We start from the raw sequence: 24,145 nt of genomic DNA, 5'->3' as shown, positions 1-24,145 counted from the left end.
AGAATGCACACAATCCCAAGCTACAAATAAGCATGACTCCTCTACACTCACTCTCTGCCACAAATCACTTTGAGATGTTTGTACAACCTGAAACATTCATCAGCACATATAAGAGGCTCTCTCTGAAGAGGTTTATCTTTCATGTCCTCCAGAATATCAGTATTTTCCTATAAAACGGGTACTTAATTTCAGCGCATCTCCTGGATACCAGGCCCTGAAAAATATAAAAGATCTACCCTCCAAATTATGAAAATAAGCTGGGAAATCTTTAATGTTACTAAAATAATTTCAAAACAGCTGAACCAGTCAAGTGCTAAAGTGGAAACAATCCAATCAAGTTTGCTAAAATACAACACTGAATCATCACACCACGTCACAGAGTACTTTTCGGAGAACTCTGGACCAGTCTTAAGGAAGCACTCCATTTTGGTCCTCAGCCCCACCCTAACTTATGTTTCTGATGAAAAAGGTACTGGAGGGGCTGGTTTCTAGTCACTTGGCAAAACACCAATGGGATTCTCCATATATTTGCTTGTTAGCACTGAACTACTTGCAGACTAATATTCACTATTAAGAAGGAGAAAATGTAGAGGAAAAGAAAAACCATCAATATAATTCTGAGAAGTATAAAAAAGCAAACTTCAGAAGGGGAAATGAGTTGACTTTAAAAGAGGAGATAACTGAAATAAAGATATTTCCCAACCATAAAAACCTCCGACATTAGAGTTGTTTCTCCCCCCACCAGAGTGTAGAACAAAACAGACTTGGCCTTAATACCAGAGCCTCTCCCTGCACTTTCAGAACAGAAGCATTTCCGTTGGAGATGAGATGACATCATCCATCAGATGAAAAACTAAGAGGCAGTGTGTGACTGACTTCAATGTTTGAAGTACACATATAATTTGGGGACGCCAGAGGCTGGCCGGATGTGCATTCCTCAGACAACTGGAGTTGCGCCTGGGCAAGTCCTACAGAAGCAATCCCAGAGACCTAGCTCAATGACTTTCTAATACTACCACATCAAACGTGTCAAGGATACCTACACAGAGCACAAAGAGATATAAACAGACTTTTGGGAAGCAAAATGCTAACTCTCAGGGGTTCTCTTGGTTGAGAAGAGTGAGAGCCAGAGGTTTTAAAAGGAAAAAAAAGGCAAAAGCAAAAACCTACACAAAACAGAAACACAATCAGCCCAGTTATCTGCTGCACTTTCTAAAGCAATCTCTCTGGTCCTTGTTACCCTGAAATACTGAAAGCCATTTTAATTACATCCCTGTAGGTGCGAGGCACAACATGTTCTCCAAATGAAAATACTGAGAAATATGTTTGAGGTATCAGCCCACCTCCTAAGCACTCAAAAAACTGTTTAGAAACAAACAAAAAGGTACCATTACCACCCCCTCAATAAGGACTAAACCAAGCCACATCCCAGAGGAAAGCTAAATGTTGTTTCCTATCAAGTGTCAAGTTTTCCTAAGGATCTTCTAGAAAAAAGTCAGAAAGTCAAGGATGCTCCTAGAAACAAAAGCTACAAAGCAGTTTGATCTACCAGTCCTGAGGTCACCTCAGATAACAGCCAACTAAGTAGCAAGGAAATGAGTTACAAGATTACTAAAACTCATCCTGGTAACATACAGCCTTTCTACAACACCTCTGCCACTAGTAACAAGCTCTCTGAACCTCAGTTTCCAGATTTGGAAAATGAGGTTAATTAAAATACCTCTTCATTTCCCTCTAGTGATAAACTTTTACTTCTACAAGGCAAATTTCATGGTTCTCAGGCCTCATATATGTTTTCTTGGCACTAAAACTTTGGTTGAAAAAAAATTGTGTCCTTCCGAAGAGACAGGAGTCTCCTGGATAAGCCACTCATGGCCAAAAAGTATTTGATTTCTTGGCAGATCACCACCTCCTATTTCCAAACCTGGCTCTATCTATCCTCAAAAAGCAAGGACTCTTGATGGATCAGAATGTACAGGCTTTAGCAGAGAAAGTCTATAATTTTAATGATATCATTGCCCCAAACAATGCACTTCAAGGCAATTACAAGGAAAATAAGAGATAATGTTACTTTGTTGTCATCCCTTTTATACAGGTTCTTTTTTTAAGTTTATTTTTATTTATTTTTTGAGAGAAAGAGAGCACGAGTGGGGGAGGGGCAAAGAGAAAGGGAGAGAAAAGATCCCAAGTAGGCTCCACACTGTCAGCCCAGAACCCAAAGCAGGGCTTGAAATCATAAACTGTGAGATCGTGACCTGAGCGATATCAAGAGTCAGACACTTAACCAACTGAGGCCACCCAGGTGTCCCTATACAGGTTCTTGTCAATGAAAACTTGAAGTTTACCAAGTTTGTTTACCTACATTGTTCACTGGAAATCTACTCTACTTCAGCTGATTATGTATGCTAAAAAGACCTCTTCCCATTCTTTCCCCACAACTTCCCTTGCTTACCTTCCTTTAGACCACTCCCCATCAACACTGCTGATCTTTGGGATAGTGCTTCTTCTGGGTTAAACCCACATTGCTCAGTTAAGTATATAAGGTAAATAATAAGATATACTGAACTCCCTGCAAAGAACTTGCCCTCCTTACTCTTGCCAAAGTCTTCCTCAGACTCAACAGAAAGGAGCTTTTTCTGGAATCAGATGTTTACCAATACATTGTCTACAGGGACAACTGACTGGCTCAGTCAGTAGAGCATGTGACTCCTGACCTCGGGGTTCTAAGTTCGAGCCCCATGTTGGGTGTAGAGATTACTTAACAATAAAATCTTCAGGGGCGCCTGGGTGGCTCAGTCGGTTGAGCGTCCGGCTTCAGCTCAGGTCATGACCTCACGGTCCATGGGTTCGAGCCCCGCGTCGGGCTCTGTGCTGACCGCTCAGAGCCTGGAGCCTGTTTCGGATTCTGTGTCTCCCTCTCTCTCTGACCCTCCCCTGTTCATGCTCTGTCTGTCTCTGTCTCAAAAATAAATAAACATTAAAAACAATTTAAAAAAAAAAATAAAGAAAGAAAAAAAAATTAAAAAAAAAAAAATCTTCAGGGATGCAGAGCCTGCTTGGGATTCTCTCTCTCTCTGCCCCTGTCCCACTTGCGTGCATGCTCTCTCTCTCTCTCAAAATAAATAAACTTAAAAATTATCCTTAAAAAAAATAAAACCTTTAAAAAGAAATACATATTGTCTACAGCCATTACAAACAAACAGACTGGAATTTCACAGGAGAAGAAAGAAAAATGACTGGGAGACAAAGTTTAAAAAAATGGAGTGGTTGAGGAAAAAAAGTTCATTTCAAATAGAAAACTGTAAAAAGAATGATGGAAGCTCACAGGAAGTGTGAACAAAACCAATCAACACATACACAGAAACTAAACAATGCTCTCCTTTGATAGGAAAGGGTAGGGGAGTGAAGCGAGATAGGGGAAACTGGCTAGGAAGGGGTTTCCTCTAGGAAATAAATACCATCAACCCAAACACTCTCTCTTTGAGACTGAATGGCGGACTGGGGTTTGGAACACAGAGAAACAGAGATTCCCTCTACCAGGCTATCAGAAAATAGTATACTTCCTCAAACATACTTTTATCTATGATCAAGAAACACACCCAGTCAACAGAAAGAGAGAAGAAACTAACAACTTTGCTCTTACTTTATGTCAAGCAAGAATACCCTAAAATTCTAGGAAAGAAAATATCCAGATTAAAGGATAAAAATAACCACCTTCCTTCTTTATCCCCAGTTCTGTCTTTGGCCTGGTTTTATCTCTGTTATTCACTTCACAGGCTACAGTTTCCATTATATTATCAAAGAAACACAGACTAATAAAACATGTAATAACTAGTAGCTGGCACCTATTTGGGCAAATATTAATCAGAAGACGTTTGTATCAACCCAGAACCGCACACAGAAACCAACAAAACATACAATTTTGAATCCAAAGCCAACTTATCAGTACATTATTACCAATTAATATCTGATACTAGACACCTAAAAAATCTGTATAATCATACTTGACCAAGTTTGAGCAGCCATGGCAGAAATAAATGGTTAAACAAAAACAGTGACATTCCGATGTCAGTTTTCTGTCAGAATCTACCCAAGGGAACAAAAGTAAAAAAGAAGTGTCAAAACCCCAATGGAGAAAACAAACAGCAATATCTCTCCCTACTTACAAAATGTCAACCAAAATGGTGAACCTAGTCATATTCTGACTACATGACATTCTGTTCTATCTTTATATTTCCAAATTTCAGTTTCTCACTCCAGTAAAGTGGCTTAAATTGTATTACTATCCACTAGAACAGAAGCACTGAAGGGTAAAGGACCAGCCTACAAATGTTTTACACTGGACACAAAGAACACGGATGGGCGCCTGGGTGGCTCAGTCAGTTGAGTGTCCAACTCTTGATTTCGGCTCAGGTCATGATCCCAAGGTCATGAGATTGAGCCTTAGACTGAGAGTGGAGCCAGCTTAAGATGCGCTCTCTTTCTCCCTCCCCTCCCCCTCACACGAGCGTGCACACACACTCATTCTCTCTCTAGAGAACAAGACAGAACACAGACAACAACAACAACAAAATACTCAACAAAATCCCTACCATTTGGAGTTATCAGATTACAGGCTAATTGACTAGTAGGGCTCTTCTGGGAAGAAGAGAGCTACCAAAATCAAGGATTTATGAGGCTGGCCCTACTATAAAGGTCCCAAGCAAAAATGCTTCAGTCCTGTGTTCTCTGGGGTTTCCCTCAGCAGTTACATGAAGTCAGGAAAGGAGCTATAAAGTTATTTCCAAATCATTTGTGCTCATGATAAAATCACATAGGTGAAGGGCCACAATTTCAGAAATGTTCTTGTCTGAAGCAAAAAGGAACTACAGGTTCATGATCTTCTAATGTTTCGAGTACTTTTTCTTGGGGGAGTCACGCATGATTTTATCACAAAGCTCTTATTTCAGAGAACAGTGTACACCTTAGCATTCTAACTTTACTTTCTAACTCCTTCAAATCAAGTCTCCAAAACAGAAACTCCTTACTCCCTTCATGGTAGTTTAAAAAAGGGATGCAGTGGCTTATTTCAAATCCCTTTTTTTTTTTTTTTTTTAAGATTTTGTTTTTAAGTAACCTCTGTACAGCAATGTAGGGCTTGAACTCACAACCCTAAGATCAAGAGTCACATGCTCTACCAACTGAGCCAGCCAGGCGCCCCTGAATTTCAAGCTCTTGATAAACTAGTCAAACTACAGATAGGGAAACAGGCTCTCTGCACACTGGTGTGACAGATGGTCATACTGTCAACAGCACCTCATCAGGGCTAATTTTATTTTTAAGTGGTGCCACTGTCCAAATAATGAGGATGGGGAGAAAGCAAAAGAAGGAATAAATTTCCTTTGCACACCAAATAGCTGAGACTAGAAGGCAAACTGCATCAACTTTTATTAACAAAGTGTTAAGAACAAGCACATGATGATGGCTGCTGTAAGCTGATATTCATTTATAACTGCTTCCCCCAAATCGAAACATGGTAATTAATTATTCCAATGGGAAAAGATGTCAAACATCACTTAGAGTGTATGGTTTGATCTAACCTCTGTATTTCACATGTCAGCAGAATAAAAGACCAGCTCTGACTTAATGGTGAAATAATCTAGACAGGGAATGACTGTTCCAAATAATCTGTCCTTCTTAATTTGAATTCCAAAAGATTTTGAGCCTCCAAAGGTTATAGGCAGCTTATCTAAGACATCAATCTATCCCTGAATCCTAACGTTCTTAACCTTGAATCCATTTTCAATATTGTCAAAGAGAGTTCCACCAAAACTTAAGTGAGCTCAGCTAAACATCTAAGAACAATAAATTGGTTTTAGAATGGTTACAAAACCCACACACACAATCTCCTACTTGAATTTCTACAAAGCCAGCCTTCTTACCTTTAACAATTTAGGAAATCATAAACCATCACTCATTCGTGTCAATGTCCTAATTCCCCTGGTACCATCCAGACACAGCAACACTCACCCCCAATCACAAATAAAACCCATTAAAAAAAATAAAAATTAAAAAAAAACTCTAATAGCCTTTTTTTGCATCAGAATCTAATATCCTTCTTCTTCAATCACATCCTTAGAATGAAATATTTTATTAAATTAAATTTACTAAGGCCAAACCTAAGTGAAAGTGAAGATACACAAAAAAAGTCAACACTATGGATCTGGACACAAAAATCCCATCAGGTTTTCAGGACTATTTATAAACACTTTTTCTTAATTTCTTAATCCAATTGCTTCAACATTTGTCAAAGAAGCAAAGATGGAAGGTGTGAGAAACAAAAGTAAGAATCTGAAGCTATTTTTAGACATTTTTATACCTTGACTTCTCATATGAACATCATGGAGTCAAGGAGCTGTAACGTCCACTGAAACCCAGTATTTTATTTTCTGGTGAAAACACAATAGGACAAAAACATTTACACCATCTGAATTACTAACTGCTAGCTGTAGGATCTGGCAGTAAACATAGAAACATAAAAATATCAAACAATGACATCTGAAAAAGACAGCAGGACTATCCAAAGCAGTAGAGATGAAAGAGGAGGAAAATGATTCCATTAAGTGACAAAAGAAATTTTCCTTTACTCCTAAATCTGCCCACATGGCCAATACTTCCATGGGACAGAGGCTGAATCAAATCCTGGAACATAAATACATGGCTTTTAAGGTTACCCTGGTTCTAATAGAACACCTAACTTCTTATAAGCTTAAGAACTACACACAACCTTCTTTTCTGCATTGGGGGAAAGAGAGAAAAGGTTTAAATTAAGGGACTACTCTAGAAAAACACCTGTTATTTTACCTCATCCTTCGCACTTAGAATGCAACACGAGTTGCTCTGGTCCTCTAATGCTTTTACAGGAAAGGCAAAAAACACCTCTCAAGAAACTAAAAATAGATGTACATAAATAAAACTGCAGCTTATGAAGAAGATACTTGTGACCATGTAGCCAAGCTCATCCCAGCTGGAATATGAAAGCGGGAACCCTCTATTTAGCCAAGTCAAAAGGCAAGGATGCAATCGCAGGCCTAAGGAAATGTCAACCTCTCAAGTACAGCATCCAACATCTGACAGCTTCTCCTGCCTGTAGAGGCAACGGTAACTGTGGAACACCAGACATTTCTGATGGAAGCTCTAGAACAGTTTCTGACTCAATTTCCACCCACCTCCCCACACTTACACACATTTTCCCTCCTACACACAATCTGCTGCTTTTCTTGTGGGCTCCTCCGCCCTGCCTCAATCTCCAGTAGTTTCTAACTACCCTGGCTCAGGGCTCCAAGTGCCGGTTTCCTGATACAGCCTAAGCATTCTTCCAGTGCATTTCCTATTATGCAATATTTCTCCACAGCACGTACAACCACCTCCCAAGCACTCCATCATTCCCAGGCCTAATTCCCATCACAACCTCTCTCAGCCTCTAGTGTGCATCATTCCATCTTCTCCATCTGTTTTCTAGGGTCTAGAAACTTCATGACTTCATGACTTTCATGACTCTAATTTTCCGCCTTCCTTCAAAACGCCCTATTCCTTCCCAAAGGTGGGCAGTCTGGAAATGGGAATCCTCCAAGGAGGGTGTCTGATATAAATGCATGTGGGTCGAGCGCGTGCGCGGGGGTCGGCACTGGGAAGGGATGACGCACGAGGGGGGAGGCCTCTAAGGAAAAAGGTCTCCAATAACTCCCACCCCCAACAAAACCCACAATTCCCTAATTCCTCAGCAATCCAAAGAAAACGTCACATAACCCTTAAACATGTTTTAACCCCATGGCTTCTCTTCCACATTTTTATCCGATTAACCCCATAGTCAACTTGAATTCCACCTGCTTCTCACACTAATTCCTCTAAATACAAGGCCTCCGTTTACTTCAGTTTTCTCTACTTCTTTCGGTTTCCCTTCTGTTACCCTCCTACCCCCATTTTCAATCTCCATCCCTTTTCAAGTTCTCAAGTCGGTCTCCTCGAAGACAGCTTGTGTTTTTGAGAGCCTCCCTTTCCTCAATCAAATCCATCCTTTCCTCAGACTCCCCCTGCCCGCTCAGAAAGCCCTATTTGAAAACCCAATCTCCGTCCTCCTTACCGGCAACTCCTCGGACATCCCGTTACAGGTGCCCTCCCAGGTCTCGCTCTCGTTCCCATCGCACAGCCGCCATCAGCCCCCTGCCCACGCCCCGCCCTGATTACCTGAGGACGAGGCGCAGGAAGGGACGCCGGGATCCGCGAATGAAAACCCGACCGACGACGACCCTGAGGAGGCCGACGCCATCTTGGCAGCCCCCTCCCCCTCAGCGGCCTCGCTCCCTTTCAATCGGGCTCTTCCTCTTCTCCGAGTCGAATTTTCTCCACGTCTCTTCACAGAACCCGCGTTCTGCGGGCCACCTCCCTGCCCCCTCCGGGGCCTCTCTCAGACACGTCGGGCTGGGTCCTGAAACAGCTCAGGGCCGCACCATTTGGCTGGCATAGGGGAAAACCGCCGTCTCGCACCCGCTCCGCAACTTCACCAGTGCTCCGAGGGAGCTACTTTCCCCTTTCACAAAGAAGTAGGCTCCAGCCCGCCGCCAGGACCCCGCGTCCGAACCTAACCACACCTAACGAAATAGGGGGCGTGAAAAGTCCCGGAGGAACAAACGTCCCCGCCCCTCCTCCCCAGCCACAGCCTGTTTATCGCCCAACCTCACTGCTCCACTCGGTGGCCAGGGGAAATCCGGGAACTGCGCATGCGCGTAACCTTTCCAGCGTTCCAGCCCACTCAATGGGGGGGAGAAGAGGGAGGCCCTGAGAGCCAATCGGAAGGCTGGTGTTGGTCACATTACACGGGTTCCTCTTGCCCTAACGAATCCACAGGTCGAAGACTAGCTCTTCCCCGACTGTGAACCAGCGCTACGGTGGCTCTGTGGGTCCAGTTAAGTTCGTCTCTGGAAAGGACCCGGCTGAGTTGCCGGAGCTCGGGATAAGTAAGAGCCGGCCCGGCTGGCCTTCAATTTTAGAGCCCAGGGTTAGAGCTCCCCACCGAGGCGCTGTTGTCAACTCAGCGACGTTAAGCCCTTGAATATCACAAAACATCACATGCGACTATTCTTCCGGCTTTACTGCTTGTTTACTGTTTGGCTTAACATGCGTGCTTGTCTTGCCTTCCTCTGAATTACATTCAAAACAGATCTACACTTGGCTTCAAGCGCAATGCTGGGCACAGTTATAGAATTCAGAAGACCTCTCAGAAAAAGCCACGGAAGGCGACCATATCACAATCTATCTGCGATCCAGGCAAACCCTTGGTTCTGTTAATCAGTGCATCGAACTGCACAGAGAAATTCCCCATTCTAGTCTAGCGTTCGGATTAATAAAGTACCCTGGAGATTGTGAAAACCAGATGGGGAGCTGAAGACTGATCGGACTGTAAGCTGCTGAAAAGCAAAGACTGTTTCACTCTTGTATCTCCAGCTCCTCCCATCTTGTGAGCCTGTACATGGTAGCGGCTCAATAATTATTTGTGAAATTAATAAATGAAGAGAAATTGTGTGTGTGTGTGTGGGGGGGGGGGTCTTGGTTTGCAGCCCCCAAGATGGCCTGGTTATCCTCTATCCGGATGTCTTCCGGGTCCTCGAAAGGGAACCTAGGACCATGAAGTCCAGAGACTACCACTGCCTATTTACCTCTGCCTTCTACCCCTCTCTCAAGATAGAAATAATTGTTTCCCTGCTGCCACTTGCTGGATTATTCATATTCCATTGGGTACTGAAGGTAGACAAACTACATGATTTGCCATTTCATTCAATAGCAATGGAACTGAACGACACTGAAGTATTTTACGGTTGCCTATACATATACCCCTCCACCCAACTAACAGTACAGGAACTAGACAGGTGGGAGCACACTGTCTAGCACAGGATTTGGCTCATAGGTCAAATAAATATTTATTGAATAAATTATACTTGTGTCCATAAAAGGCATGGAGTTGCTACCATTTCCTGAGTTATTTTAGAAATCAGCTGGTGTAGAAATAAAGCTGTTTCTGATTTAAAAATTGGAAATAGACCAATAAAGCCCTGACTCACACAGGCAGTAGGTCAAATAGAGGGATCTTCTCCCTGGGATTTGATCTATGAATTTGATTTCAGCCCTCCTGAAAAGAAGAGATCCCTGTTTTGTAGCTTCTTAGGGGTCTTTGTTTCTCTTTATGTACCAGAAAATGGCTGCTATTACTCCTACTACATGGTACTATGTCAGTCTGTTTACTTGTTGTCTTCCTCACAAGACTGAATATTTCAGGGCAAAGATTACATCTTACCCATTTTCATATCTCAAGCATTTTATATCTCAAGCATCTTTGTGCCTGGCACAAAGTAGGTGCATAATACATGTCTCCTGAATATATGAAGGAATGAAAGCAAAATTCAAAAAGTGGGGCCAGGGTGTCTCTCATCTTTTCCCCCTTTACATTATCTCTGCCTCCACTCCCACTCAATCCCTGGGGTGTTCTCTTAGTCACAGAGCCACTCTTCCCCAGTAACATTCCTGGCATAGAAGACCTGGGGTGACGTGGCAGGGTGTGGAGGCAGAGGCAAAGCAGGACATGTTGGCTTGGTGCCCCAAGGAAATTGAAAAAGGAGTTCACCAATATATATTTTGGAAAAGTAGAGCAATCTGGTGATTTCAAAATAGGTCCACGTATACAGATTTGACAGAAATATGTGAGTGTGCACACACATGCACACACACACAGATTTTATCATATCTTAGAATAGTCCCTAAGGTCAGAATGGAGGGGGCTAGGGGCAAGCAAGATCAACGTAGACACAAAATAAGAGGATGAGTACCTTATTCATTCAATTGTCATTCATTAATTCATTCACTGAATTGACATTATTTAGCCCCAACAATGTCCTAGGCACCATGAGAGTTCCTGGTATACGCAGGTGAAGATAAAGTCCTCGCCCTCAGAAAGATCACAGACTAATGAGAGAGGCAGACCCATAAATCATTAGAGTAAAATGTAATAGCTGCCATTCATAAAGTATGTACAAGTGCTATGGGTTGACAATCATACTCTCAGAATACAAGATAGGAAGAGAAGTTGATAGAAGTTGATACAGGGTCTTGACAATACCACAGACTATTTGATATTGGAAGTATTCCAGAGAATCAAGGCGGCATGACCTCCTTGTTTATGGAAACTGTGCCAGGAAGAGAGATTGGCGACTGTAGAAGACTTTACTGTCTTATAGAGCCAGAATTTGGCCAGGTAGACAAGTAAGGAAAAGAATCCTAAGAAGGAAAAGCAGGCAGGCACGACGAAGAATTGAAAAGTGATACTAGAATAGGACAATGAGGCAGGAGGTGAAGCTGTAAAGGTAGGGAGAGGCCAAACTATGAAGGATCTTGAATGCCATGTTAATAGTAGTTAGCACCTACTAACCATATGTGCTTACTAAATCCTGTGCTAAGCAGTTTACAAGATTAATATCTCTTAATCTTTGCAACAACTTTAAAATATAAGTATTATTCGTCCCACCTTGTTATTTTCTTAAGTAGGTTCCACGCCCAACGTGGGGCTTGAACTCAAGACCCTGATATCAGGAGACGCGTGCTCTACCCACTGCGCCAGCCGGCGTCCCTAGTTCCAGTTTACAGATGAAAACTGAGATTCAGCAACTTGTCCAAAGTCACACAGCTAAAAGATCTTAAACTCAAACTCAGGTATGGCTGGCTCTAAAGCTATGCTCTTAAAACACACTACTATTCTGCCTCAAGGATTTTGGACTTTAACCCGTAGATGATAGGGAGTCATTAAACATCTTCGAGTAGAAGAGTGACAAAGTCTGGGTTTTTAGAAAGGTTCCTACTAGAAGCAGAATGGAAAATGGACTGGAGCAGAGGTAGAAGACTGACCTCTTCTAAGTGAAAGTTTGTTGACTCCTAAATTCTGGACTTAGGGTAGTAGGACTCCTGGAGTCACCGAGCCCAATCGTTCCACAGTCCAGGTCAGCGCGTACTGGAACGGGGAGCTCGGTGGTCTCCGCGTTCCCGGTGGGCGGGGCTGCAGAGTGAGGAAGGCGCTGCTGAAGGGACTAGGAGCCTCTCGAAGCTCTGCTACCTCTGCCTGTAGACTACTGGCTTCCGCCACCGCCTACCACCCGCAGGTAGTGGTGTCGAGCGCCGAGTTCCGCTACCCGCGCTGGGTGAGGCGCCTCTGATCGCGGCGCAGTCTCGGTAGGCGGTATGAGTTTGGCTGGGGGCCGGGCCCCCCGGAAGACCGCGGGGAACCGGCTTTCTGGCCTCCTGGAGGCAGAGGAGGAAGATGAGTTCTACCAGACGACTTATGGGGGTTTCACAGAGGCAAGAGCTGGGTCCAGGAAGAGGGAGGGGAGGAAGCTAAAGGGAGTCCTGAAGGGAGAAACCTCGGACAAAGAAGGGGGCGGGGAATGGAGTGGAGCCCTGGTAGCTGATACTCGCGACGGGGTGGGAGAGTCGGGGGTGGCGGGGGTTTAAAATGGAGTACTAGAAGGTAGAGCCCTAGATGGGGTTGGAGGGGTCGGGGATGGTAGGGTCTCCGGAGGCACCCCGGAGTATGGCAGAAACCGACAGTGTACTTTTCTAGTTGCCTGTTTTCACCACACTCTTGACGTCTAACGTAACGCGAGCTTCTCGCAGCCACGCGGTATATAGTCGTGGGCCCACGGTATGGTTCTTCACCAGAGGTATAGAAAGGAATCTCTTTTCAAAAAAGAAAAAATAGAGGAGCTTAGCCTATGCTTTTTCCAGCTTTCAAGTCTCAATGTAAGTGTTTCCTTCGATAACCCTTCTTTGCTATAAAAAGTGTCCCATTTATTTCCTTCATAGTATACATTTCAAATTGTAATTAGGTTTGGTTTGCCTGCTTGTTTATACTTTCCTATTAGGTTGTAAACTCTGTAAGGTTAGAGATGGTCTGTTTTGTTCAACAGAATACGTCTAGTGCCTGGGCTAGGGTCTGGATTGGATTGGCACTTGTATTGATTGAATCTGTCCATTCTTAAAATAGCCGTTGAGAAGCTAGGGCAAACCAACTACTGTGACAGGTTATAAGGAAGCAGAGAGTATTAAGAACACTTTTTCTTACCTATACCAGACCCCAATGGGGGAAGCAGCTGAATTAACAGTTGAAATACTGTGTGATAAGGAGTAAAATAAGTGGTAAGGATAGGGTGCTGTGGTAACATGTGGGAGCCAGAGTCATTGGTGGGGATGGGCATCCTGGGGGACACGATGTTTAAACTTAGGACAGTATGAAAAGTAAGCTGTGGCTGTATGTACAGCAGTAGGGCTGAGAGCAGGGTAAGGAGAAAGGTTAGCCCACTGAGGGGGTGGAGCAGATGTGTAAAGGTACTGAGTCTGGGTCTGGAGCCTGCATGTCTACTCTCATTCTCCAGACCTTGAAAGAGAATAAAGATTGGTAAGGCTGGAGAGAGTAGGCGTGGGCCAGATCATGTTGGGCCTTGTGAACCATGTTAAGGAGTTTGCTCTTCATCCAGAGGACTGAGAAGATTCATCAAAGTACATGATCAAATCTGTACTTTATATAGTTTTTAATGTTTATTTTAGAGAGAGAGTACGAGCGGGGAAGGGGCAGAAAGACAGGGAGACACAGAATATTTTTAAATTTATTTAATGTTTATTTATTTTTGAGAGAGAAAAAGACAGTGTGAGCAGGGAAGGGGCTGAGAGAGAGGTGGACACAGAATCCAAAGCAGGCTCCAGGCTCTGACCTATCAGCACAGCCCAATGCAGGCCTTGAACCCACAAACCACAAGATTATGACCTGCGTGGGAGTTGGTTGCTTAACTGACTGAGCCACCCAGGCGCCCCCAAATTTGTACTCTAGAAACCTCACTCTAATGAAGAGAATGAAAGAGGCAGTGGGAGTAGAGAAACATGGGCAATAGGTTTCAAGACACATTAAGGAAATTGAATCCACAGGACTTGATGACTGATTGGGAGTCATTACTTACACAGCTATAGTTTAAAATAGAATGTTCTCTTCCCTCCCCCAAAGGCCATTTTCCTATTCCTGTCATTTTACGAGTCGTTATTTAATATGTACCCTTCATGCTTCCAAAAAGGATTAAAGGAGGCTTACTATATAAACAAAAAGTAGGAACAGTAAAAATAGAGACAGATCAGAAGTAATTGTACCAGGAGCCTTGGCTAAAATGGTAATAGCAATTGATACTAAATTTAGCTGTGAGCTTCCTGGCAGCCAAACCCTGAATTTCTTTTTTCAGTAAGAAAGAAGCATATACATTCTTTAAAAGAGAAAAACTTATTCAACGCTAAATTCTAGGAATTTAATCCTTATATAAGATGTATAAACTAACAGGGTTTCGGCAGATGATGTAGAAATATTCTCTTATCTAGTCATGTCTATTAATGACCGTCAATAAGGGCCAAAGGAATGGTAGTAAATCCCTAACTTAATGAAAGTATTTTGATTGGATACTAAGCTAATGTGTAGTTGAACTACTATTCTCTGGTGAGATGACTTAATACCAGGTTAAAGCTGAGGGGATTAATGTGTTCCCAGGCTGTCTTTCACAAACATCAGTTGGGAGGAAATGATGGTCATCAGTGCAAGATTGAACTCTGGCTAGCTTGGAGTGTCAACTCTCTGTGCTATTTGCTTGCTTTGGCAGCATATGTACCAAGATTAGCCTGTTGGTCTACATCATTGATTGAAGAGAGAGCCACATGTTTGAGATGCCACCCCGCCCAGTTGACTCCCCTGCCCCCAAGTGTATTTTTCCCTTTACTTTTTAATGGGGCTGCCGTTCTAGACTTAACCTGCACTCTCTCAATTTCAATTCTAGGCCCCATGTTCTCTACTCCACTCAGCTAACCATCTTCAGAACTTTCTGAAACACTCCTTGTATACAGTCTTCCTATCTCCCCAAGTCTTCATTGGCTCCCCATTACTAGTACTTGTACCCAATTATTTTTCTGTTCCAACACACCTGAGGAATGAGACCTATTTCTCAGTAACTTTAGTTTACCTCAGCAATGATTATCAGTACTGGAAAAAGCAAGGAGAGGGAGAGGATTGAGAATCCTTGGCCTGCAAATTAAACTCATGAGTTTATTAGCCTGATAATGTAAGTCTCTCTGTAGACTGAATGCAACCTTTTCAAGTCTTAGAGCCTTATAGGGCAGTCAGGAAATGTTGGAAGAAGGCTGTGCTGGAGTCAAAGGCAATCAGCTAGGAAGATTTCTTGCCCAAGAAAAACTTTCTGCTTTACTTAGGTCTAAATCTTTATTCTATAAATAAGCTATGCACATTCCTGCTTCTGCATCTTTGTTCTTGCTGTTCCATCTACCCATGTTACCTCTGCCCTCTTGGCTGTCTAAACACTACCCACGTTTTATTTTATCTTATTTTATTTTATTTTATTATTTAAAAAAATTTTTTTTAATGTTTATTTATTTTTGAGACAGAGACAGAGAATGAACAGGGGAGGGTCAGAGAGAGAGGGAGACACAGAATCTGAAGCAGGCTCCAGGCTCTGAGCTGTCAGCACAGAGCCCGACGCGGGGCTCGAACCCACAGACTGTGAGATCATGACCTGAGCCAAAGTCGGAGGCTCAACCGACTGAGCTACCCAGGCGTCCCTATTTTATTTTGTAAGTTTATTTATTTTGAGAAAGAGAGTGCATATGGGAGAGGGGCAGAGAGAGAAAGAGAATCCCAAGCAGGCTCTGCGCTGTCAGCATGGAGGCCAAAGTGGGACTCGATCTTACAAACTGTGAAATCATGACCTGAACTGAAATCAGGAGTCAGACGCTTAACTGACGGAGCCTCCAAGGCGCCCCAAAACACTACCGGTATCTTAAACCATGGCTCAAGTTCTCTTTGTTCTTTAGAGTCTCAGCAAACTGTGACGTGATGACCAAATCTGGCCCGCTACCTGTTCTGTTTTAGCCCTTCACAGAAAAAGTTTGCCAACCCCTGCTCTAAAGGAATAAAGTCTAAAGTTTAGACCCTCCCAGATGACCAATCTATAGCAAGTGTGCCTTCCTTTGAGCTCCTATAACACTTTAGTACCATTTGATACCTTATATGTTGTGTTGTATTTAAACTTCCTTTTATAATTATATCCTGTTCTCTGCCTGACTGTGAGACCCCTGAAGGTAAAGACCAAACCAAATCCTTTCTGTATCCCAGGACTTAACGCTGTGTGCTACGGGTAAAGGGCAGTTAATGACTGCCGAAAGAGGTGGTGCTGGAGCCAAAGGCCATTAACTAGAAGAGCTTCTTGCCTAAGGAAATTGAAGAGCTGGGTTGGGAAGGAGAATGGGGCAGCTCTTACCAAGAAACCAAAGAGATTCTGTACCTGGAGGGGCACTGATGACTCCAGTGACAGTGAGAACCTTCTCTCCTTATATCCTCAGGAATCTGGAGATGATGAATATCAAGGGGACCAGTCAGACACAGAGGATGAAGTGGACTCTGACTTTGACATTGATGAAGGGGATGAACCATCCAGTGATGGAGAAGCAGAAGAGCCTAGAAGGAAGCGCCGAGTAGTCACCAAAGCATATAAGGTGCAGGGGTATCCTGGTTTTCTTGGACTCCTGTAATTTCCCATAATTTCTCTTCTGCCCTTCATAAGGTCACAGGACTCCCCATGCCAGTCCTATTTCCCACAGGACTAGTTTTCTCTTAAAATCCTCATCTTTCTCCGTATTACTTCTGTTCCATGGTATCTGATTCCAATCTGTTCCCAGGAGCCTCTCAAGAGCTTGAGGCCTCGAAAGGTCAGCACTCCAGCTGGTAGCTCTCAGAAGGCCCGAGAAGAGAAAGCACTGCTGCCATTAGAACTACAGGATGATGGCTCTGACAGTGAGTGTGGAGATGTTTGGGTCAATTGACAATTGGGTCAATTGGGTCAATCAGAACATAATGAAAAAGTATTGTATTCATGGCAAGTTAACTGAAGTTGACAACTGTACTATGGTTATATAAGGGAAGCCCTTATTCTTAGGAAATATACAGTGAAGTATTTAGGGTCGAGAACTAAGATGTGTGCAACTTAATCATTCGGGAAAACACACGCGATGCAAATGGGGCAAAAGGTTAACAGGAAGTGATCTGGGTAAAGGATACATAGGTACTTTCTGTGGACTCCTCTTACAACTTTTTTGTAAGTTTGAAATGATTTCCAAATAAGTTTTAAAATTAAAAATAAAGGAGGTGGACATGAATTCAAAGATTTCTTCCTCTCTGACTTCTTCCCCAGGTCGGAAGTCCATGCGTCAGTCTACAGCTGAGCATACAAGACAGACATTTCTTCGGGTACAGGAGAGGCAGGGACAGTCACGGCGGCGAAAGGGGCCCCATTGTGAGCGGCCACTGACCCAGGAGGAGCTGCTAAGAGAGGCCAAGATCACAGAGGAGCTCAACTTACGTTCACTAGGTCAGTCTGGTTTTGAGACTAGTGGGCAGAGGGAGGGGGAACCTTAGAAAAACAGAGACTGAAGGGCCTGAAGAGCTGGGGGGGGTTGAAGATCCAGAAGAAGGGAATCAGAGGAAGGAAATGGGGAGAGTGAGGGATTAGGAGCAAGGAGTGAGGCAGTTAGCTGGGCTCTAAAGAACAAGTTACATTGAAGAAAAAGTGTGTTTGTATAAAATAAGAATCGAATAGAACTGAGTTCAAATCCTAGTTCTGCCGTTCAGTTGCTTGTAAGACTGCTGACAGATTGCTTAACCTACTTGCATCTTGCTGTCCTGGTTCACAAGGTGGGGTGATAATGCCTCCTTTAATGATAATCATGAAAATTAGAAATTCGCCAGAATTAGTCCATGAGATGAGCTAAAGTCAAAATTCTTTAAAATCCCTTCAGTTTATGTGCCGAGTACACTGTCACGTAAAGTAATATATTGTACAAAACATATATTTCTTTATAGGGCGTTGAGAGTTGCAAATGATGAGAGGTACACGAGGGAATGGCAGGTTATACACATCCTGTCACATGCTCGATCTGGGGCATACTTCTATTGAGTGAAATAACACATACAATCACCTATAATATGTGCTTTGTTCTCTCTGTCTTTCTCCCCCAACCCCCGTCGAATCTTTCTCTCTGAATCTTTTATTTTTGGTCAAACACATGTGATTAAACATGGATAGCCCAAATGTGGAGTTGAGTATTGTTTATGCAGAATATCTGGGACCCATCCCATTCTACTTTTATATTTCTCAAATGTAGATAACTCCAAAAGAACACAATGATTGAGAAAAGATTTACTTCAGTTGCAACATCTTCAGGGTTTGTTTTCCTGTTTTGTTATGGTGACTTTAACATTGAATATTTAATCTTTGATGGTAATTCAGTACTTTCAAACAGTAGCTATCCCTCAAAACAGAAATGACTGAGAACCATCACAAACAGTGAGGTGACCTTGATGTCACTGTAATTACAGTCCTCATCCTTTGACCACATTGGTTGGTTTGGGCCACTGTAAGGAGGGTAACACCCGGGCTTCTTGTACCAGTAGCTGACATCGGAGACCCTGCAGAAGCAGGTTCTGCAGGGGGGACAAGAAGTTCATTTTTGAACATGTTGAATTCGAGGAGTTTTTGAGTGGTCCATGCAGTGCTGAGAGTTCAGTGTACACATCTGGGCTTGGACAAGAGATCTAGGCTGGAAACAGAAATTTGGAAGTCTGTAGAGTATGGATAGCATTGATGAGATTGGAGTGGATCAGATCACCCAGGGAGAAAGCATGGGGAAGAGAAGACAGGCCGAAGAGAACCCTGCAGATGTACAAGAGGAGCTTAGCAGTGGCCAGGATTTGGAGAACTTCAGGAGAATTTATCTTAAGAATGCCAAGGAGGGGCACTTGGGTGGTCAGTCAGTTAAGTGTCTGCCTCTTGGTTTCGGCTCGTGTCATGATCTCACAGTTCGTGGGTTTGAGCCCCACACTGTCAGCGCAGAGCCTGCTTGGGATTCTTTCCTTCCCTCTCTCTCTGCCCTTCCCTCCCCCCAAATAAATAAATAAATATTAAAAAAAGAAAAAGAACACCAAGGAAAGAAAATGTTTGAGAGAGAGTCTCTGCTGAATGCTGCAGAAATGCTACTCAAGAGGAGAACTGTGAAGTGTCCATTTGTTTTGATGACAAGGAGGTCAGATGAACTTAGGGAACACTTTTTGGAGACTACACCATTTTGAAGCCAGCTGGGGAGCCAAACTTATAGAGCTTGGCTGTGAAGGGTGGTTTAAGGAGTAAAACCTATAGGATCTGGGGTCAATGTACAGTTTTCCTTGTTTGTTTTATCTAAGATTAGAGGAACTCTTGTCTTTGGTGAGAAGCAACTGAAAGTTTAATGACAGAGAAGAAAGAAAGGATAGTTAATAGGGTGGGTTTTTGGAGAAGTGAGATGTGGGGGGAGTGGGGTAGCTAGAGTACAGGTGGAAGAATTGGCCTAAATTATGGAGGAGGAAGGAAGGATGGCTTGTAGTTGGAGGTTTATAAACCCATAGCAGGACATTGGAGTGGTTCTCATCTGATGTCTTTTAGGCACTATCACCTGTCAGGTGTTGGGCATAGAGTTGGAAGCTTGAAGATAGTGAAATGTGCTTGAAGTAGTTCAGGGGCGCCTGGGTGGCTCAGTCGGTTGAGCATCTGATTCTCGATTTAAGCTCCGATCATGATCCCAGGGTTGTGAGATCGCGCCCCGTGTCGAGCTCTGTGCTGAGCATGGAGCCTGCTTAAATTCTTTCTCTCCCTCGCCTCTTCTCCACTGCACGCACATCTTCTCTCTCCCTAAAAAAAAGTAATAAGAAGAAGAAGAAAGAAAAGAAATAGTTGAGATAGAATTATCTGCTGGTGTTGGGGGAGTCTGTTGAATTTGGGGAACATGCATTCATGGTGGTTCCAGTCTAGCCTGTTGTGTAGTATTTTTCCAGGAGCACTCAGCAATCCAGGTCTGGACCAGGGAGTGTAGATTGATGAGAGTGACTGAAATGATAGGTTGAGGAACCTAACCTTGATTTAAAAAGGAAACTGGAAGAAAAAAAAGAACAATGAAGACTGGAGGGGGGTGCCAGATAGAATGAGGAGAGATCCATGTATGGGAGGTATAAAGGACAGAGGATATCTAGAATTGTGGAGCAAAACACCCAAAGCATAGGATGTTGCGGCCAGAGCCTGGGATGTGTGATTTTTAGTATTTCAGAGCTGGGGCAGTTCCCGGCTGTAGCCATAGTGGAATGGAGCAACAAATGTGTCACGGACAGGAAGATGAGATCCGTAAACTGTGGGGATGGGATGTTGAAGGGGCTACCCATGTGCACTTTGAGGTCACCAGGGTGATGAAGGATGAGAAGAGTTGAGTGGAGAGGAACAGTGGAAAGCATTGCTGAAGTCTTCAGAGAGTGAGGGAGTGAGCATGACAGGAAAGAAACATGATCTAGCCTGGTGGCATAAGTCTCCAGAGAGAAGTGGGTTTGCGCGTGGGGAGAGAAGCAGTGGTCTAAAGTTGCAGTGTGGGCTCAACAGGACCCAGGCACACCCTGCATGGGAGGTGGCAGGACGAGAGACCTCCACCAGAGGGCTGCAGGGAGAGCAGTGGCCTTGGGATGACAGGCTTCCAGGAAGACAAGTTGTGGAAGGAATTCACAGTGAGAAACTTGAGGACATAGATGAGTTGGCTGGTTATAGAGCAGGAGTTCCAGAAGGTACAGGGAAGTGTTTGAAAGGGGAAGTGTTGGAAGGTTGGCAGAAGGGAAAGAAAGCAACATTACCAACCAGAATTCCAAGTACGAGAGAGGCTAAATCATTGGTGGGGTTTCCAGAGCACACTTTTCTGGTCAGACTTTATCTAGAAGATTGGATGCGCACTTAAGAAACAGAAATTTGGAGTTCATTCAGAGGAAAGGGATCAGGAATATTTTGCCCTACTGAACATTAACAAATACTTGTTGAGTGCCTGTAATGGGTGGCACACCGCATGGCCCTGATAATCTGTAGGTAACATGAGTCACAGTCACTGCCCTTCAGGAGGAGACCTGTGTACCAGCGATGAACTACCATAGAGCAGTGTCACTGTCCAGATGGGACTGTGGCGAATAAGAGGAGCGCTCAGAAGGAGGATTGGTTCTTCTGCCCAGCTCGTTGTTGCCATGTGACAACGCAGATGCCAGGTTGCCCGATTTCCTTGTTAATTTTTTTTTTTTTTATGTTTATTTTTGAGAGAGAGACAGAGACAGAATGTGACCGGGGGAGGGGCAGAGAGAGAGGGAGACACAGAATCCGAACAGGCTCCAGGCTCTAAGCTATCAGCTCAAAGCCTGATGCAGGGCTCCAACTCACAAACTGTGAGATCGTGACCTGAGCTGAAGTTGGACGCTTAACCTAAGCCACCAAGGCGCCCCTCCTTGTTATTTTTTTAAGAAGGACCAGAGGGGCACCTGGGCCGCTCAATCAGTTGATTGACTCTTGATTTCAGCTCAGGTCATGATCCCAGGGTTGTGGATCAAGCCGTGCGTCTGGCTCTGTGCTGAGCATGGAGCCTGCTTAAGATTCTCTCTCCTTCCCTCTGCCCTTTCTCCCCGTTTGCACATGTGCCCACTCTCTCAAAAAAAAAAAAAAAAAAAAAAAAAAAGAAGGACCAGAAATCTCTGTATTTAAACGTAATTTCCTCATTTTCAAATATCAGTAACTATTTCAAATTTTCTCTAAAATACAATACAGATCAAACAAAACACTTAGAGAAGCTGCCAGCATGTGGCCTCTGCCATAGACTGTGAAAAGTACAGTAATGGAAGTGTCCTAGGCACAGGGGTTAGGAAAAAGAGAGTGTGTCTCAAAACCATGTTTTATGAGAAATGGTTCAAGGAATGGGTGTTGTGATCGGCCTGGAGGGAGAGACCTGGATACTAATTTCAACTATGTAAAGGACTGTCATGGGGAAGACAGGTTGGACCTGTGTCCTTTACAGCTTGAAAAGGTGAAACAGTGTCATCAGGCAACATATTTCAGCTGGAAATAGGAGAGAACTCTGTAATGACCAGAGATGCCTGAAGACGCAGCGCGCTGCCGTGGCTGGGAGTGAGCGGACAGGGCAGCTTGGGCAAACAGGCTCCTCATCCAAGGGTTCCTTCCAGCTCCAGAGTCCTGCTGTCTGAGTGCGTGAGGAGCTGAGTGAACGGGAGAGGTGGGCGGAGAGGATGTCGGGGGTTGGGGGGTGGTCAAGCAAAGAATGTCGGAACTAGGAGGTGCTAGGGGGGCCTCAGAGGATTGGTGTGAGTGGCTTGGGCAGGCAGGGACTAGACAGGACAGACATGAGTGTGGGCACGGGGGAACTCACCGCCCCCTCATTCCTCCCTTTGACCCTGAAGAGACCTATGAGCGGCTTGAGGCTGACAAAAAGAAGCAGGTGCACAAGAAGCGGAAGTGCCCTGGGCCCATAATCACCTATCATTCGGTGACAGTGCCGCTCGTTGGGGAGCCAGGCCCTAAAGAAGAGAATGTGGATGTGGAAGGGTGAGTGCGTCACAGGGGAGAAGGGAAGAGAGCCTTCTCCCTGCCATCCTCAGTTCTCCTCACACAGCTCTCCAATACACAGATGTCCTTCAGGGTCCTCTTCCCTCAGCTGTGTTTCTGTTTTTAGTCTCTCTCCCCTCTCTCAGCAGTTTTCCCACCCAGCACAGCTTGCTTCTCCCCATCTGTCACTTAATAGATTCTCTCCGATTGTTGCCGTCATTCTGCCTCCTTCCTCTCTTTCCTCACCTGTCTTATCTCTTTGTCTGTTGTTTTCTCTCCTCAGACTTTTTGTGTTTCTCTGTCTCTCCCCTCAGACTGGATCCTGCTCCCACAGCTTCTGCACTGACTCCCCGTGCCGGCACTGGACCCATCGTCCCTCCTGCTCGCTGCTCCCGTACCTTCATCACTTTCAGTGATGATGCGACATTCGAGGAATGGTTTCCCCAAGGGCGGCCCCCAAAGGTCCCTGTTCGGGAGGTCTGCCCTGTGACCCATCGCCCAGCTCTGTACCGGGACCCTGTCACAGACATCCCCTACGCCACTGCTCGAGCCTTCAAGATCATCCGTGAGGCCTATAAGAAGTACATCACTGCCCACGGACTGCCGCCCACGGCCTCAGCGCTGGGCCCTGGCCCGCCACCTCCCGAGCCCCTCCCTGGCTCTGGGCCTCGAGCCTTGCGCCAGAAAATTGTCATCAAATAAGGAGAGGAGTAGTCCTTAGAAACCTCTTTCCTGCCCTGACTTGGGGCTCTTAATGTTCCCCTTCCTCTCCCTGGTTCTCCTCTTGGTCATCTCTGACCTTTGCCTGGCCCTTTTCCATCTTTCTTTCCCCCCAGTTCCTATTGGTTTTATTTGTGTTTTTTAATCTAATAAAAGAGAAAGATCCCCTTTGTCTGTGTCTCATTGAGTTGGGAGCAAGAAGTCTTTGTGAATGTCTGAGTATATATGGGTCTTTATTTTGTTTAATAGCATTTATTATGAGCTGCCCTTTTTAAATTGTAAGTATTCACTCCTCCAGCTGGATTATAAACACCTTTAAATTAGACCTCCAAACGAAATTCCTGTACTCCCCTTTATATCACCTTATATTCACTGCTTTGAATATAGCAAGACACCAAATAAGAAGGAATGACATGATTCCCCTAGTTTCTAGGACTCTGGCTTACATGCAGGAAGGGAAGGAAGTGCCATGGCTGTGAGTGGCCACTAGAGGCTCTCAGGGCTGGGCAGGGTATGGGGGCTGTGTATATGTGATCTCCCACCACCCCCCACCTGGCCAGAGCTAAAATAATAAAATGCTGAGCTCACTGTTCCCCCACCCTCTCCCCGGCACTGGGCTCTTCCTGCCGCGGGGACAGTGCTCCAGTAGCACTGACAGACCAACCGACAGAAGGGGAGGTGAGAAGGGAGGTGGCCACCAGGACTGGTAGGTGGGAAGGCAGGGGGCTTATGGACCAGAGCCTGGTGGGAGGTGGGAGGAGAGGAGCGGCTCCTTTCGGGAATGATGTGGAGTGTCTCCGTCCCTCAGCGTATGTTTCTGCCACTGTCTGTCCTATCCCTTAACCATAGTGTACATTGTCCATGCA

The 24,145-nt window shown here is 44.5% G+C and overlaps 2 protein-coding genes across 5 annotated transcripts in view; one reads left to right on the top strand and one right to left on the bottom strand.

Annotated features, from left to right (window-relative positions):
- The window catches only part of PIP5K1A (phosphatidylinositol-4-phosphate 5-kinase type 1 alpha), a 40,060-nt gene extending 27,999 nt beyond the window's left edge, over positions 1-12,061 (bottom strand). For 3 of the 4 annotated variants that reach the window (XM_042953947.1, XM_042953944.1, XM_042953945.1), the window contains exon 1: positions 8,227-8,703. In XM_042953947.1, coding sequence (XP_042809881.1) covers positions 8,227-8,308 — 82 coding nt within the window. In that variant the 5' untranslated portion in view covers positions 8,309-8,703. Of the gene's footprint in view, positions 1-8,226; positions 8,704-11,931 lie in introns of those variants that run through there. The other variant, XM_042953946.1, reaches the window with a different exon arrangement.
- Positions 12,062-12,176: 115 nt separating this feature from the next.
- Positions 12,177-23,466, top strand: VPS72 (vacuolar protein sorting 72 homolog). Its single transcript, XM_042953952.1, has 6 exons — positions 12,177-12,378; positions 16,462-16,614; positions 16,798-16,912; positions 17,310-17,486; positions 22,415-22,559; positions 22,874-23,466. The coding sequence occupies exons 1-6, from the start codon at positions 12,262-12,264 to the stop codon at positions 23,259-23,261; spliced, it is 1,095 nt and encodes a 364-aa protein (XP_042809886.1). The 5' UTR covers positions 12,177-12,261; the 3' UTR covers positions 23,262-23,466.
- Positions 23,467-24,145: the final 679 nt, after the last annotated feature.

The sequence above is a fragment of the Panthera leo genome, chromosome C1, assembly GCF_018350215.1.
Source record: "Panthera leo isolate Ple1 chromosome C1, P.leo_Ple1_pat1.1, whole genome shotgun sequence".
In the NCBI taxonomy this organism is placed as follows: Eukaryota; Metazoa; Chordata; class Mammalia; order Carnivora; family Felidae; genus Panthera; species Panthera leo.
Note: the sequence above shows the minus strand (reverse complement) of the source record. Positions and strands in the feature narration are given on the sequence as shown.